Source organism: Peromyscus maniculatus, chromosome 17 (genome assembly GCF_049852395.1).
Source record: "Peromyscus maniculatus bairdii isolate BWxNUB_F1_BW_parent chromosome 17, HU_Pman_BW_mat_3.1, whole genome shotgun sequence".
NCBI classification, from domain to species: domain Eukaryota; kingdom Metazoa; phylum Chordata; class Mammalia; order Rodentia; family Cricetidae; genus Peromyscus; species Peromyscus maniculatus.
Window position 1 is genome coordinate 32,606,417 of NC_134868.1, and position 17,194 is coordinate 32,623,610.

Genomic DNA, 17,194 nt, shown 5'->3' on the forward strand with positions numbered 1-17,194 from the left:
GCTATGGTCCTTTGACTTCTGGAATACCAGTTGCTCCAGAGCTGTTTATTCAAAAGACCCTGCTTGATCCAGCTCCTTGGCTTGGCACACGTGCTGAGAATCAGTTCTGCACAGATGTGTGGCTTTCTCAGCCCAATCTTGTTTCTTTCATCTTTGTGTCCGTCTGTGGTCAGTACCACAGTCCTGACTACAACCAGGTCTATGGCCTCAGTGAGTTCCTGAGAACTCTCAAAACTGCGGTTCCCTAGTCTTTGACTTTTACAGAACAAAGAATGTATTTACAACACTTAATAACAAGGCTCATGGTGTTTCTTAGCACTTTTTATTATTATTACTCTGATTGCAAAAGGAGATGACGCCAGGTTTGTGTGCTGAGAAAACTTCCATGCAACATGAGAATAAAAAGAATTTTCTCAATCCAAACATTTCACTTGACCTACTTACTCCCTTCCACACTTCACAATGGGTTTAAATATTTTTCTCCCCTGGAGGCAGTCTACAAAGAGTGACTTTGTGTAACCCAATGCTAGTTCACACCCATGCTTTCCGAGTGTGTTTTTCTTTAATAAAAACATTCATCTCTGCAAAGCTCATGGATTTTAGGAAAGTATCCAGTTTTGCTTGGGGAGACTCAACAGAGAGGCCTGTGAGGCATCGCCGAGATTCCTGAGGGAGGGTCTTCTTGGAGCGCTTGTGTGGAGAAGCGGGCACACAGTTCTGTAGTGGAGAAAAGTGCCATGTGTGCTGAGGAGGGACTCGTTAGAGCACTTGTTATGTACCTTTGCATGCTCAGTCCCGGAAACATTGACCTCCTGTGTGTGGCCACCTTTGCCATTATTTACTTCTTGCTCAGTTTTAGCATTTCCTCCATGGACTAACTTAAGGTTACATCTTCATCCCCCCTGCCTCATCTCTGCAGGCACAGCAGTGCCTGGGATGCTTCATTTTACAGAGGAGATTTACGTAGGGTGTTCTCTTCCTGACTCGGACCTTACTTTTCCTACTTTTTCCATTTTGAACAGAAGAAGCTGAGAAAGTACGTACGAAGTTAAGCCTCTTGACCAGATCCCCAAATTCCGTGACAGTGTGTGTGTGAAGGCTCAGCTTTGTGCTCTTGCTGTGTGCTCTGAGGGCCTGCGAGTAGCTCATTTTGTATCATATTTCTTAGGCCAGGAACAGTTTAAACTATTTTTTTCTGGTGCCCTTTCCCCCGGTGGACAGCTAGTTGAAGCCTTTGGGAGTAAGAGTACTTCCCAGGACATGGACCCAACCCTTCCTCCCACAGCCATTTGAAATAGTTTAAAAATAGCTCCCACTTAAAGCTTGGTGGCAGGCCATGACAACTTTATAAAAATTGTATATTTACTTTTCTCCTCTTTTTTGCTTACTGAAACACTGCTTATCACAGATTCCCGGAGAAATAAATTTATTGCCAAGCTCTGAAAGAAAGTTTTATTCCTCTGGGCATGTGGCAAAGCACAAGTTACATTTCAACCAGTTTAAATTGGGGGTCAGGTCAGGGATGGGGAACCTGCCTTTGAACTAAGTAGATAGCCTGAGAGCCTGTCCATGCATTTGTTAACTTGCATGCTTCTTGTGTGGTAGATCTTGTGTACAGGCCCAGATCTCGAATGGTTAACTGGCATGCCTAGGTTCACAGAACTTACACTGTCACTTGGGATTAAACAAACATATTGTGATTGTTTTATACAGTGTGTTTGGAATCTCTTTTTTGAAAACCTTATCATTTCTAGAACATTTCTTTCTCAAGCCCCATTCCTTTTCTCCTGTAAGCTTTGCAGGCTTCCTACCACACACAACGTCAAAGCTGAATTCATATCCTGGTCTAGAAGACCCTCCAAGGTTCATCTCTGTAACCTATGCCACCCTATCCATTCTTCTCCACCCCTGACATGCTCTGATCAGCCATCCCCACCTGAGCATCCATGGCTGTTCCTGTCTTTATATTTTCTTCCCTCTTAGAGGGTTCTTTCCCCACATTTCCATGTGGCTGATTCACTGGGTTGTTTCTCTTCTTTGAAAAAGCTCACCATTTTATTAGAGAAGCCTTTTCTGAGCAGACCACTGTCCCTACAGATGTGTTTATCTGCTTTAATTTCCTCCCTCAGATCTTGGGTCCTCTAGCATAAACAGATGCATGCACACAAACTTCATTTTATTTGCCCAGCTGGTGTATTGTCTGTTTCTTGCCTACACATCCCCAAGTAGGGTGCAGGCAGTAGCTTTAACTCAAGCATTTATGTATTCCCTGCATCCAGGACAGTGTCTACTACAAGAGGGAGGAACCCGCACCCTGCACCACACTGTCGAACTAATGACTAGAGAATATGTTGTAATGTGTATGTTGTAATGTGACTTTGGGTTGAAGCTTCAAGACTTGAATGTCTCGTTTTAATTATAGGACATGAGTTCTCTTTTCCTTTATTATTCCTATTCCTTGTTTCCTCTGCTTACTACGTATTCCATAATAGAATATTCCTCTTTATCTCATTTAAAGATTCAAATTCAGTTAAGAGTGCCTTACTGCTTAATCATGCCCAGATCTACCTACAGGTTCTCATACGCTTTGTTTTTAACCAAAGCAGTATTAATTTTCATTCATTGAACACATATTTTGGTATATATTTTAGGCATTAGACTACACAGATGAAAAACTGGTGATGCCCATCCCTAGGGATCCTACAGTTGAGGGTGTTTCTGTAGTTGTTACAGTTTATTGCTTCTGGAATCCAGTAAGCCATGGAATATCTATAAAAGTGTTTGCCTGGCATTGTTCGTGGGGCTGCAGGATCAAATGCAAAATAACTAGTGCTTTCCTTGAGATTAGATTCTATGCAGTACTATAGGAATAGCCTGCATTAAGGCAGTGTTTGGTAAGTATAAAATAAGTGTTAACATAGATTGCAAGCCCAGTGCCACTTTGAGATCTTTGGCAGCAATTAACCATGCAGCTCACACACGATTGAGCCGGTATGATAATGAGTATTCAGAGACGGGTAATGCCTGGGGGGCACTCACCAACCTAAGACAGAGCACCTATGTGGCCTGGGCAGGCGTGTCCATGACGGGTAAGGTGACCTGCTGACGTCCCATGCAACCCAAGTCAGAAGCTCATTTTTTAATAAAAGGGGGACCTGCAGGGTCCTGGCCCCCGTTTTGGGTAACTGTTGCCTTGCTTGCGGACCTTGACCTTGATATCCTCCCAATGCTAATTCCCTGCCAGGTTCCACCCTCCTGAATGCTTAAGGGAAGTTCCTTGTCTGTGTATCCTGCATAATGGGCGTTAACAACTTAGATGCAAGATTGTAAAACATCAGTAGTGAACTTCTGCCCTCCCGGGTCCTCCTATTGTGCTGTAAACCTGTATTTAAGACCTCCTACCCCCTTCAAGAAATGACACTCGACATGTAAAATATATATATATATATAAATATATATTTATATTTATATATATATATAAATATATATATATTTATATATATATAAATTTATATATATATAAAAATAAGTGTTAATTACCAGATACATTATAGCAACTTAAAGGATAGAGAATGGCCACTGCACCAGCTGGTTGAGCAAAGAGGTATCAATGGGTAGGCCTGGGTATTAGGATGTGCTGAGCATGTCACTTCACTGTGGCAGGGCAGTGGTGTAGCTTTTCCTTCAGCACCCAGAAGAGGCTCCCTGTGTTTGTATCTGTGAGACGTTGTACTTTATACACTCATTTCGTAGAAAGGGAATAATGGTCTCTCAAGGGCTCTACTGGAAGAGGAGGAAGAGAATGTGGTATGATCGTGCAGACCAGGAGTACAGCATGGGGTTGTGTAGACACGATGCAGCATGGGGATGGGTAGACACAATGCAGCCTGCCTTTTCCTGGAACGGTTGGCCTCCACTCTTCCATCCTCAGGCCCTCGGAGTTGTCAGGGTTGGGGGGAGAGGATAAGGCTTGCTGCCTCTCTCTGTGCCTGAGCTGTCTGTTCCCATTGGACCACCATAAGTTCTGTTTGGCACAGCTTGGCCTTGGAAAAAATATTTTCCCATAGTTTCCAACGAGCTTTGTAAGTAAAGGTTTATTTAATATTTTATTGGCTAGTGCTTTTGTCAGAAATATTTCGAATTCAGAAGGAGTTTAGAAATTTAGAAATATTTTTATATATTTTGTGATAATGCATTGTTTTCACACACAAAAAAGCCTCTAGTGTTCTTGTATTGATTCATTGCAAGGTCTTTTTCTCCCAAAACAAGTTAACTTTTTTTTTTAATGACTTTATTCTATTTGATAAATCTGTCATTAATAGATTGCTCCATTCACTTAGTATTTGAATTATATCAGGCCTAGCATCTGTTCTTAATTTATTTTCTTTTAAACATTTTTTTTTCAATCCCTTTCTCTTACCCTTGCAGAAAATGGTATTTTTGGTTGAGGTTATTTTAAGATGGCGTTGAAATAAATCCTGGGACTGTTCTTTTGTTCGACGACACATATTCCTTGGAGCTTACACATCCAGGGTCACCCTACTAAAATAAATCCTTGGGCCCCATGCAGACTCTCAAGTGTCTGACCATTTCTGATAGCCAGCTTCTGGTAGAGATCTGCAGAGGCCCCGAGCCACGGGGCCTCCCTTCTTCCGCCTTTCCCAAGAGTTCCGAGCACTGTTTCTTCAGCAGCGACTGCTCTGTGTCACCATTTTAACCTGATTATTTACCTCAGAGGAGTTTTAAACTTTAGTTCAATGTCAGTCAAACCTGCTCTCCTAGCAATTAAATAAATGGATAGAGCAGCATCCTGCTTGTGTGTAAACATGCAGGTCTATTCAGAATCGTCAAGCTGGTTTCCTTGTCTTGACCTAGGTCAGGTAGAAGAACCTTAATACAGGAAATGAAACTTTTTTCCCCCTCATTTTAAAAGAAGAATTCTCAAATCCTTTGTTTTCAAATATTTCAAATGGAATATAACTATATAGGAATTATCTGAGAATATGTATGTGGCTCACAAATCTTTAGAAGTATGTGCATCCAGTGCTCCTATTTCCCATGTGGTAGAAGGACTTAAAAATTTCCAGCAAATTGGGAAGTATGTTGCTTATTTACTTTGAAATCTAGTACACTGAAAAAAAAATCCTTCTAACATGCATGGAATTCCAAGATTTTAACGTCTTTTTTATTTTAAATGTAGCTAGGGTATACCTTTCTGTTCTGGAAGTTTTCAAAACTGCATCAAGATTACAGGGATGGATTTCTCTTCTCTAATGTCTGTCTAAACCTATTGGATTGTAAGTCTGCTTTAGACTTGGGTGTGGATTTTCCCGATATAAACCCTCGTACTTCAGTTAATCTGGATGCATCTGGCCCTGCCCAGAGAAAAGTTTGTGCTTGAGAGGGTGAAGTTAAAAATGTGGACTGAATAGCTGTTGCTGGTAAGGGAAGAGGGGGAAGGTTTGGCTTCGACTATAAATTCTGATGTGCCACTGTGTCTCTCAAGAGTCATCAGCGAGGTCTGTCTCATTTGGGGAATGTAAGGAAGAGCTGTTAAGCCGATCAGGTGGGCCTGTGCTGTGGAAGACCCTAGCAGCAGCAGAGGGGATCTGTTGCAGCTGTGGATAGAGGAACAAGGTCGAAGTGTGTAGGAGGAGGAGGAGTCTTTCCGTAGAACTTGGGCAAGATTCTGTTAGATGTATGCTGATTCATTGTCACTCTCCTTGGCTCTTAAGATGTTTGCCCAGTCTGTATGCAGGGTGTGTATCCTGTACTAGCAGTCCTAGCTCTCAGATTGCATCATTATATGGCTTTCTGGAGAAGCATGTGACCCAGGGAGCTGTAGTACTGATGGGGCATCTGTCCATAGATGTGGTGGGTGGTGAGGCTGGGGTTGCTGGAGTGGCCTGGAACAGACAGCCCAGAGCTTGCAGGAGGGTGTGGTCAGGAGCTGCTGTGTGAGGAACTGGGTGTTCTGAGTTCCTGCCAGTCTGAAGCCAGTGTTAGCGCTGACCTTTGTTGACATCTGATTTAGTAACGTCTCTGGCATGAGCCATGTGAGGCTGAGATTTCTCTTTCTCGTAGAAGGTTCGTAACCGATGGACAGAGTCAAATAATCTGTGACTAGTTACTCATTGGGAACCTTTGATAAATTGTCTGGGTCCCTGGCACACAACTGGCATTCAACAAATGCCCATAACTAAATAATAAGTTTATTAAGTTGAAAAACTTGAACTGATAGGACTCAGCTGTCGATGGGTTCATTCGCAGGTGCTATTCTTACTAACATTGCTTTTGGAATAATTCAGTTTGCACAGCAGTGTCTCTTTTCATGAGTTGTACTGAAGGCCTTAAGGGTCCCCAAAGGCAGAATGTTTCTTTTGGTTACATGACATGTATTTCCTTGGATTGTGTTCTGTGATTTTTTTTTCCTCTTCCTGTAGTTCTTCTTCCATCTCTGACCTTTGAATAAAATGGTCCTGGGAAAAGACTTTCATTGGTTTTATAGTTTTGAACAGTTTAAATCTGCCTTTTGGGGAAAGGGTTGGTGTTCATGATTTTTCTACCAAAAGGCTTGATGGAAAACCCTGACGCTCCATGACTGCTGCTCTATTTGATTGGACAAAGAAGGAAAAGGAAAGCACTTCCTTTTTAAATTAGAAAAATGTACTACCCTTACCCCCTAATTATAAGATGCTAGCAATTCTGAATGGTCTGAAGAATGGGTTTTTGCTTCAGTTTTTCTTCTTGTGTATCAGCGTGCTTTGCCAACTATAATCGAGTCCATCTCTGGTTACCTTTAACACAAGGGAAGTCTGCTATAGATGTGAGCATTCAGTGGGAGGAAGAAGTAAACTCTGGCCTCTGTTATGGCTTAACTTGGTAATTACTTCTGTTGAGAACCACTGAGATGTACACTACTACCACACACATGCGTTCTCTCTCCCCTCCCCTCTCATATATTACTCTGAGTGGGACTGTTGATACTTCAGGAGCGTTGAAATGTCTTGAAGCATCATGGCAACTGTTGTGCAGGTAGTGACACCTTCTATAAATAAAACCACTTTGGAATTTCCAAGTCTATATGTGCAGATATTGCATGACTAATGGATGGTTATTGTTAATTGTTGACTTGACAGAATCTAGAGTCACTTGGCGATAGGTCTCTAAGCATGCCTGTGAGGGGATATATTAATTAGTTAACTGATGTGTTGAGACCCATCGTTTTAATTTCAAAAATATTTTTATGTGTATAGGTATTTTGCCTGTATGTATATCTATGTATCATATTTGTGCTTGGTGTCCATGGAGGTCAGAAGAAGGTGTTGGAGCTCTTGGAACTGGAGTTACTGATGGATGTGAGCTTCCATGTGGGTGCTGGGAGTTGAATCCCCATCCTCAGGAAGAGCATCCAGTGCTTTTATAAACACTGAGTCATTTCTCCAGTCTCAGGAAGACCCATCTTGATTTGTGGGCAGAACCACTTCCTAGGCAGGGGATTTGGGATTGTGTACATGTATCATTTATCCCTCTCCATGTCTCGACTGTACATGCAATGTGACTAGCTCCCTGGAGCTCTTGACGGAGTGAATACCCTGCCATGATAGACTATAACCTGGAACTGTGAGCCTTTTCTTTACATTGCTTTAGTCAGAGTATTTCCCACCACACCAATGAGAAAAGGAACAAAGACAACTGTTAAGAAGACTTGGCTCATAAAAGGTTTCTCCCAAGTTGCAGGAGGTCTTCACAGCTCCCGGCGGGATATGTACCTTTGCAGACCTCAAGGCTTTGCCATGGATTGTGGGATAATCAAGAAACAAAGGCTGTTGATATTGGCCATGGGGGTCTGCCCTGTCAAGAAGAGAGCAGACAGGGCTCAGATGGCCAGCCAATCTGCCTGTCACTCCTCTGGCTTCATCACACTTGTACGTGCTAAGGTTCTGATTGGAGTTTCCAGGAAATTGGAGGTTGGAGTTTTGACCCACGACCCTTTTCTGGTTTTACAATATTAGGGTTCTGAGATTGAACTCAGATCCTCTCTACTGACTGAGCTATCTCACTAGACCAGAAAGGCTTTCTTTTATTCAATCTTAAAAAATGTTAATGGTGCCATATTGTATGTAATGCCAAATAGAGGTTCAGAATGATGTTCATTCTGCTCAGTCAACCAGAGGTCTTTGTTTTTATTGCTGTAATAAGATTATCAATCCAGACTTAAAACCAAATTATAATTACAGTAGGTAGAAGTAACCTAGGAAATCTTTTGGGCTCTAGCATGCAGCTAGTCTTTTCCTAACATACCAAAGAAGGAAAAAGACTGGGGAGCTCAACCTGAAAGCCTGCCAGTGACCAGGAAGGTGTGCCTGCATTTGCGGTGTTGATGGCTTCACTTTGTTGTGGAGCTGTGCTGGGCAGTGCAGCCTCTGGACTGGCTCAGATACTGCTATCGCAGATGCTGGGCCTTCCTTCCTTTCCTTAGAAAGCTGGAAGAGTTTCCTGTTGGTCAATCACCTTCCCACGTGGCTGAGTTTCTTTTAGTGCCCAGTCACTACCATGTACATTAACACAGGGGCTGTTTTGTGTTCCCCGGCCATCGTTGAGACAGAGCTACAGCATCCAGGAGACGTTGGAGACCCCTAGATTCTTCCTGCAGGTCAAAAGCAGAGAACTCAATTGCCTCTACTCAGCAGTCCCATTTCAGAATCCAGTCCAGAGCACAGGCCCCTTGACTTGTGAATACTTTTCTTTTCATGTTGGTAGAGTCAGAAAATGTCACGATACCAAATTTAGCATGGCAAACTATTTATCTAGCTGCTTTTCTTAGGTTAGAACATAAACTTGTCTTTGGTTTTGGCTGCTGTAGACATTTTGATTTCTCTCTGTTCAACAGTCTCTGGACCTCTTCCCTAAATGATTGACAGTGACCTTCAGCTTAATTTATATAGCACTGAAGACTTGGTATTTGGCCTGAGAACACTTTGTGGCACCGCCATTGGTCCTTCTCCCGTCCTTTTCAGTGGATGGTAACTATGCCTGTGAACTCCTTGTCCTGCAGGGCAGCTGTACTTACCCAGGTCATCTCAGATGATTCTGCAACCCAGCGTGTTTACCAGTCCCAGGTCTGACCTGCAGGGTAGAAAGCAATAGCCTCTTGTGGTGGAGATTAGCAGATGGGGTGGTGAGAGTTGCTGGAGAGAACTCCTGTCTGTTGGTGATTTATAAGATCCACCTCCTGACTTCGGGCAGAAAAGGAAAGGGGCAGGTTGCTGTTCTGCAGCCAGGGTGTCTGCTTGCAGACCTGGCAGTGGGAGATGGAGCCCTTGTCTTGACTGAAGCCTTTCAGCCTTGTCCTAGAAAAGCTCAAAACCCCTTTTATTCCCTTCAGCCCGGACCCAGCAGAGGAGGGATGGGAATAAAAAGAGATGTGGAACTGTCACAGTTCTTCCACTGAGTCTGTAAGGTCCCGGAAGCCATACAGTGGCTGTCCTGCCCATTTTATTTTCCCTCATATCGGCATCCTGTTGAGGGCAGTGACATGTTTACTGTTTGCTTGCTCTTGTGTTAGTTCTGAGAATCCTGAAAGGCAGTCTGTACAGTGTTGGGCTCTTGTTTCCAGTTTCCAAGCTTCTGTCTCTGAATTTGTCTCGAAGAATGTCTTGGTGGTCTTTATGACTGTAGTTTTGCAGTGTAATTTTACCTAGGTAAATCACCCTGTTTTCAAGCCTCAAATTTTATGTATGAAATTCCTTGAAGTAATTGTGAGTTCATTATCTTAAACATGTTATTTTTTTTAAACAACAGTTCTCAAATAAGCTCAGAAGCATTGGTAGGTGTTCACAGACATGAATGACAGGCTTAGGTTTTAGAGTTAGTCCCCTCGATCTAAGGACATTGATCAAGTATCTGGACAGAATTTAGTGATGGGCATTACAAAGAACCTGGCTTGTGAGTGTATTGTGGGGATTAAGTGAGGTCAGATGTCCAAAGTAATAGATAGGGCAATATATGCACAGTACGAGAACACACCTAAAAGGTTTGCTTTTTTTTTTCTTTATTACTGGTGGTAATTTTTATATGGACCATGACAACTTGGATTGGGGTTGATGTATGCGCTGTTTCTAGGATTATTATTATTATTATTAAGTTTTTCAAGACAGGGTTTCTCTGTGTAGCCCTGGCTGTCCTGGACTCACTCTATAGACCAGGCTGGCCTCGAACTCACAGAGATCTACCTGCCTCTGCCTCCCAACTGCTGGGATTAAAGGTGTGTGCCACAACTGCCCAGCCATCTAGAGTGATTTTGAGTACCTTTGTTTTCTTTTCCTGTAGAAGTCCAAAGCTGTTCTGAGCATGCCTGCCAGCTTCCACAGGGGCTTGTGTTTTCTTTCTTCCCTTGGCGCATTTTATTTCTGGTTATTTTAGCATCTATTATTTATCTTTACTCCCTGATGCAGCTAGGCAGGGAACCTGCCTCTTTCTAAGTCACACTTTGAGTCTCCAAAATACCAAGGCTGGTATGTATATCTAGACGATTTTGGCTAAGGCAGGAGTGATGCCACAGTAAAGCACACAAGCTAGATTCATACCTGCCTGTTAGAGTGGGAATTGTTTCCTCTAACACTGTATCTAATACCACTTGCAGTGGGGCTATAGCTAAGCAGGAAATCCAAGAGGGAGACAGGAAGAAGAAAGGAGAGGAGAGGGAGATGCCAGCCGCCGCCAAAGGGGCAGCAAGATGCCAGCAGATCAATAATGCCACTGCCACGTGGCAACTTATAGATTAATAGAAAAGGATTAAGCTATAACAGTTAGCTAGCAAGAAGCCTGCCATAGGCCATTCAGTTGATAATTAATATTAAGCCTCTGAGTGATTATTTTATAAGTGGCCAAGGACTGTGGAGAAACCTTCCAGCTTCATAAACCTGCCTAAAAAATGAGGCAGACTAAAGTGTCATGCAATAGCCAACTTTATTCAGAGCGTCAGACAGTTTGTACTCTGAGGGTTAAGAAGAGTCTCATGAGTAAGGTATACAATCACAAGGATAAGCCACCCGTGGCAAAAACGTTTTCCCATAGAGGCACATGAATAACAACAGCTGAACTCCTTCCTATCCACTACACCTGGGAGGGGCACGAAAACCAATTCCAAGAGCAATTCTGTGTTTTTGAAGAAACTGAGGTCACAAGACTCTCGTTTTCTCACGAGCACTCAGAATCCCCCTCACACGACTCCATTCTTGGACTGTGTTCTGACAGTAGACCTCTTTCTTTAAAACGACTTGAGCTTCTTGTGGCTCTGGGGTGGAGTCTGAATGATCAGAATCGCCTCCGGCTTCTGTGCCGTCACACCCTCACTTCCAGCTGGACAGGATTTTTGCATCTGTAGCACTTACGAGTCCTCTGGTGGCTGTGTGGCTTCCAGTCTTGGACTTCCCAGTCCTCCTCTTGCTAAAGGACTAGTGTCTACCATGTTACTGCCCAGTGCTGCCTTATTCCATGTCCCAGCAGCGGCCGACCTAGAGGTTCTCTCTGCTGCTGACCGTGAAATCTGTTACTTATGCCATCCTACCTGACTGTACCTCTGCATGCTTTCACACTCCCCTCAGATTTCCTCAGATGTCTTCTTTTCCACTTGACATACTCTTCAAGGTTATCTCTTCTGTCCATGACTTTAACATTCCATAGAATGCCAGAGTCTATAACTTTAGTGTTTGAGCAAAGCTAAGACACCAGTAATAAGAAGCATCACAATTGTACGCCCCACAAAGGAAGAAAAGAGCAATGCCAAATAAATAACATAGTGATATGCAATCCCACTAATTAATAGATGGATTTCATTTAAAAATGTCAAACTTGTAAATGCCCAACCTAAAATCCCGAGTGTAATTTCCTTAGCATATATTTAATGCCATTTCCAGAGTATGAGTCCCTGTGTGTCATAAGTAGTCTTCTCAAGAGCCAGCCAAAAAGGTGCAATAACTTTGTCCACGAAATGAATAGTTTTCTCTTCAGCCATGAGAAGTGTTACTGCTGTGTAGATGAAATAGACTTGGGATAGCTGAACAATGAGGAAGGCTATTAAACTAGTCAGTCTGCAGGATGGTGTCAGGATTGGGGGATTTATTCCATTGACGGTTGTCCAGCTACCTTAGCATGCACTGTGAAGTGGCCCCCAAACATTGCTCTGTCTTCACACACTTTGTCCAATAGTGGAATTCATTACCCATCTCTTGTATTGTTGCACACACTGGCAGATCGTTTGGGTATTTTTCTCTCATTTATTTTTTTCCTCCATTTATTTTTTTCTTCTGTAGCTTCAAAATTGCTTTTGACAGCTCAGGGACCTGTGAGACTGATTGCCAAACTTTGAAATTTAATTTTCCTGCAGCAGCATCCAAAGTTAACAAAAAGTCACGGGAATGATTCCATCAAGCCTTCCCATCTGCCAACATCTCTGCACCTCACGTTGTTCTGTTGGGCTTTCTAAAAATTACTTTAAGTGGTAGAGTCTCTTTCATTTCTGTGGGGAGAATATTCCATACTGAATATTTCTACCTTAAAATATTACCTTATGGGGGCTGGAGAGATGGCTCAGAGGTTACGAGCACTGGCTGCTCTTCCAGAGGTCCCGAGTTCGATTCCCAGCAACCACATGGAGGCTCACAACCATCTATGATGAGATCTGGTACCCTCTTCTGGTATGTAGACATACATGCCAGAACACTGTAAACATAATAAATAAATAAATCTTTTATGTCACCTTATATGCAGTATATTAGAATAAAGCTCAGTTTCACTAGTCCTACGGGCAGAAAAAAATTATTTGTATTTCATTTTTACATGGTGTTAATTAGTATACTAACCCTAGCTAATTTAGCTACATACCTTTAAACAGCCAAATGATTTTCCCCCAAAGAAATGCTATAAAAATAATATATCTTTTTATATGATGATATTTTATTTGTACTAAAATGTGATTTGTATGTTAATAAATAAAGTTGCCCAGGGGTTCAGAGCTATTAGCAAGCCATAGTGAAAGCTGGGCAGTGGTGGTGCATGCCTTTAATCCCAGCACTTGGTAGGTAGAGCTAGGTGGATCTCTGTGTGTTCAGGGATACAGACAGCATTGGAGACACACACCTTTAATCTTAATACCAACCATAGAAGACCTGGAGGTCTATACAGACAGGCAGTGACTAGGAGGTCATGTGGTTGGGTTTACAACCAATGAGAAGGCAGAACAGAAACTCTATAAAAAAGACAGACACACAGGAAGTAGGTCTCTTTCGGGGAGGTAGGAGAACAGCGACAGTGAAGGGTAAGGTTTTTAGCTCTTAGCTATTGCTCTGACCTCTTGGCTTTCATCTCTGTATTGGCTCTGTGTTTCTTATTTAATAAGGCGGTTGGTTACATCTACAGTTTTCTCCTTTCATAGATGTTTTATAATATCTTTCTTAAAGTTTGTTCAAAATAGAACGTTTGGTAAATAAAATTATGCAACCATATGGGAACTGAAAAAAAAAAGTGCCTTAAAATAGTCTTGGGTCAAAGAAGAGGTACAACCTGTAATAATAGACTTTAATTCAGTGTGACAGAAGTTGTGTTTCATACAGCTGAGGAGATGGCACTTAAGAGTCCTTCTCAAGGACCCAGCCCGTGGCTCATCGTCTCCACCTCCAGCGCCAGGATATCCAACGCCCTCTTCTTGCCTGCTGAGGCACCTGCACTTACATGCACAAACCCATACATAACTGAAAACAAAATAAACCTTAAAATAAAAAAGACCTGCTTCACTAAAGAAGTCATTGTGTTTCAGTTTCACATACCCAGTACACAGTACATACCCAGGCTTCTCTGCTCTGTCATGTGAGAGTCTTACTGCAGTAACCTTGAGATTGTTCTGCAAATACACACGCGCACACACACACACACATACACACACACACATTTGATAAAAAGCATTTCTACACACCTAACAGTTGGAGGAAATTCCATTCATTAGAATCATTAGAAAGATTTTCCAGCAAATCACAGCAGATCTCAATCTTTAGCATTTATGGACCTTTCTCTGGTACGTTTTTCTCCCATATGTGTCTTTGTATTCCCTAATATAGTAGCTTATGTGAAAGCAAACATCCATATGCCATGTCTGCAACTTTACAAACACATGGAAAAGCATACTGTTTTCTTTTCTATAGAACATCACTCATTCATACAGTCATTATGTAATTGCAGAGCTTTAATGCATATATGTGCTGACTTAAATTCAAAATTTTGTATAACTATAATGAAATGAAAGCGCTGGCCTATTTAGCACTCAAGGAAAGAATACAGCTTGTTAGTGTTTTGTGGCACATTTGGAGTCATATTTTCATAACTGGTATTTTATTATTTGAGTTACACTATCATAGTCTGCCGCTGAATTAAGGGGCATATTTTGATTTGATTATTGGAGGTATTCTCAGTTGTAAGTTTTAGATATTGGAGATATTCTCAGATGTAAGTTTGAGAGTAAATATAAGGTTGCTGAATATTTTGTGATTGGATCTTTTGCTTTTCCCCAAACTTCTCTAGGTTGAAAATGTCCGCTTGGTAGATCGAATGTCTTGTAAAAAAGCAGCGCTGGGGACTTTATATCTGACGGCGACTCACGTCATATTCGTGGAAAATGCACCCGACACAAGGAAAGAAACCTGGGTATGCTGTCCATAGTTTTGACCTTACCTGTTTTTTGATTTGTTTCAGGATAGGGAACATGGACTATTTGGGGGCATTTTGGAGATGATTTTGGGGGTGTGTTGGAAAAAGGATGTCCTTCTGAAATCATAGTCATATCCACCTGATGCACTGACATATTTTAAACATTGATTATTTAGACATCATCAAAGATAGGCCTAGCGGTGGCCCGAAGCTGCAGGAACTTCATGTCATCGCCGTGGAGAAGAGACTCCGTCATGTCACTTGTAGCATGTCTGTAGTGCCTGATTTACTGGAAATTTATATTTGTAAATTCATATTTGCAGGATGTTTTCTAAATAATTGGTATTTTTCAAAGTTTCATAATTCACCACAATGTGTATTGATCATACGCTTCCTCCACTCCTCCTAGTACCCCCATCCTGTCTCCCTCTCAACTTCATTTCCTCTTTTTACTGTTGTTAGTAATGCCTCAGTCCAGTTAGGACTGTCCATATACACATGGTTATATTGTTAACCACTGGGGCCATGTCCCGAGAGGAGAGTGACTCTCCCTTTCTCAACAGCTATCAGTTGTCAGTAGTTCCTCTAATAAGGGTAGGACCCCAGGGGCCCCTCTCCCATGCAGGGGCTTATACATTGTTTGTTCTATTGTTTTATTATATTGACTTTACTTTTCTGATAATTTCAAAAAGAAAAGGAAAGCTGGAGACTAGTCCCATCATCAGGTATATTTGTGCTTGATCATCAAAGCATTAGACATTTCTGACATTATATAGCAGTAAAAACATGACTTTATCGCCCACAGCCAAAATCTTGACTTGTAGATTCCATTCCCATACTCCATGGACACGGCTACAGTTAGCAGAAGGTAGCCGGTACCACACAGTGGACAGGAGCTTCATGGAGACCTGCCCTTAAGGACAGATCATAGATCTCCTCAAAAGCCAGGGAGTCCCAGTCCAGAATGGTTTATTTTCTTACCAGTTTGTTTTCTTAATGGAATGATGGTTGCAGAGGCTGTAGATGAGGTAAAGAAGGAAGCAATGGGGAGTTACTGACCAAAGGATACAAAGTTTCAGGTAGATAGGAGGACGGGGTTTTGAGGTTGATTGCATTGTATGCCAGGGTTTGTAGTAAATCACAGTGTATTATATATTTCAAAATCTCTTGAGTAAATTTTAAATGTATTACCACAAAAATCATAGTTCAGGAAGTTGATAGATGTATATTAGTTTTCTTGATTTACTCATCCCACATTGTGTACATATATTAGAATAGCACACTCTACTATGATCTGCCCACTGAAAATGAGAAACAACGAGAAAGCAAAGTGTTTTCTTTTGCAGACTGCCTGACCACCCACAGCTCAGAGAACAAGTGGCCACTGAAGCTGAGCATCCCGGGTGGAATTAAGGAGCATGGTGGCACTTCCCAGTGGAGCCATCCCTCACTTTTGTGGATTGCCAAAGTTTCGCTTACTAACTTCCCATGACCTTATGTAATTTTAGCTGTTAAATGCATTCAGCTTTCGACTACCAAAATGTTCCCTACCTGGAGCTGTGCAGATTTTAATGCTGAAGATTACTCTTCAAAGTAATAAGAAGTGTGGATATCGGCAGCTTGGAATTGAAAGCGAAAGCTGAAAGATTTCCACAGCTGGTTCTTACGTGGAGTCTCTTGGGTTCTTGTAAGCAGGGTGCAGGTGTGGAGCGAGGCAGGTTTTGAGGAGTGTTTCTCGTCTGTGTGGCTCAGGGACCCGTTTGTCCTTGTCATTTTGTTTTCTCACTCATGCTTACCATGCTCATATTAACTTCTGGTCTAGATTCTTCACAGTCAGATCTCCACCATTGAGAAGCAGGCAACGACGGCCACTGGCTGTCCTTTGCTTATTCGCTGCAAGAACTTCCAGATTGTCCAGCTTGTCATACCGCAGGAGAGAGACTGCCATGACGTGTACATCTCCCTGATACGCCTTGCACGGCCAGGTAGGCAAAGGAACTCGGCATCTGACAGGTGACTTCTGAAGAAGGGCGCAAATCACGGTGAAGAATTTGTATTGTGCTCAGTAATAGCAGTGTTTGAGAACTTGCCTGTTATCATGGCCCTAATGATCACCTTGTCTTTTGAGGCCTCTCCTGAGTTATTTACGAGATAAGCCTCTTTTGATAACCTTCATATTCTCGTTTTCTAGATTGTGGTTATAATGTGTTTTTCTTTCAGTCTGAAGTCACTTTAAAAATACTACACAACTTTGGTGATTGAGTCTCTTGGTATGAGGCCTAGGACAGAACTCAGAAAGTGTTGAGTGGAAAACATTGTTACCTAAAACTTGTGGTGCGTTCCTCCCCACCCAGAGTGTTCTCGTTTCTTGTTTATTTTCCTTTTGTTTCTTTGAGACAGGGTCTCACTGTGTGGCCTTGACTGTCCTAAAATTTGGAGTTCTCCTTGCCCCAGCTTCCTCAGGGTTGGAATTACAAGTGCGAGCTACTGT

At 42.2% G+C, this 17,194-nt stretch overlaps 1 protein-coding gene across 5 annotated transcripts in view; it reads left to right on the forward strand.

The window, feature by feature from the left end:
* Positions 1-17,194, forward strand: part of Mtmr7 (myotubularin related protein 7) — a 124,734-nt gene that overhangs the window by 45,625 nt on the left and 61,915 nt on the right. For all 5 annotated transcript variants that reach the window (XM_042262875.2, XM_076553494.1, XM_076553493.1 and 2 more), the window contains 2 exons: positions 14,578-14,700; positions 16,526-16,688. In XM_042262875.2, coding sequence (XP_042118809.2) covers positions 14,605-14,700; positions 16,526-16,688 — 259 coding nt within the window. In that variant the 5' untranslated portion in view covers positions 14,578-14,604. The remainder of the gene's footprint in view (positions 1-14,577; positions 14,701-16,525; positions 16,689-17,194) is intronic.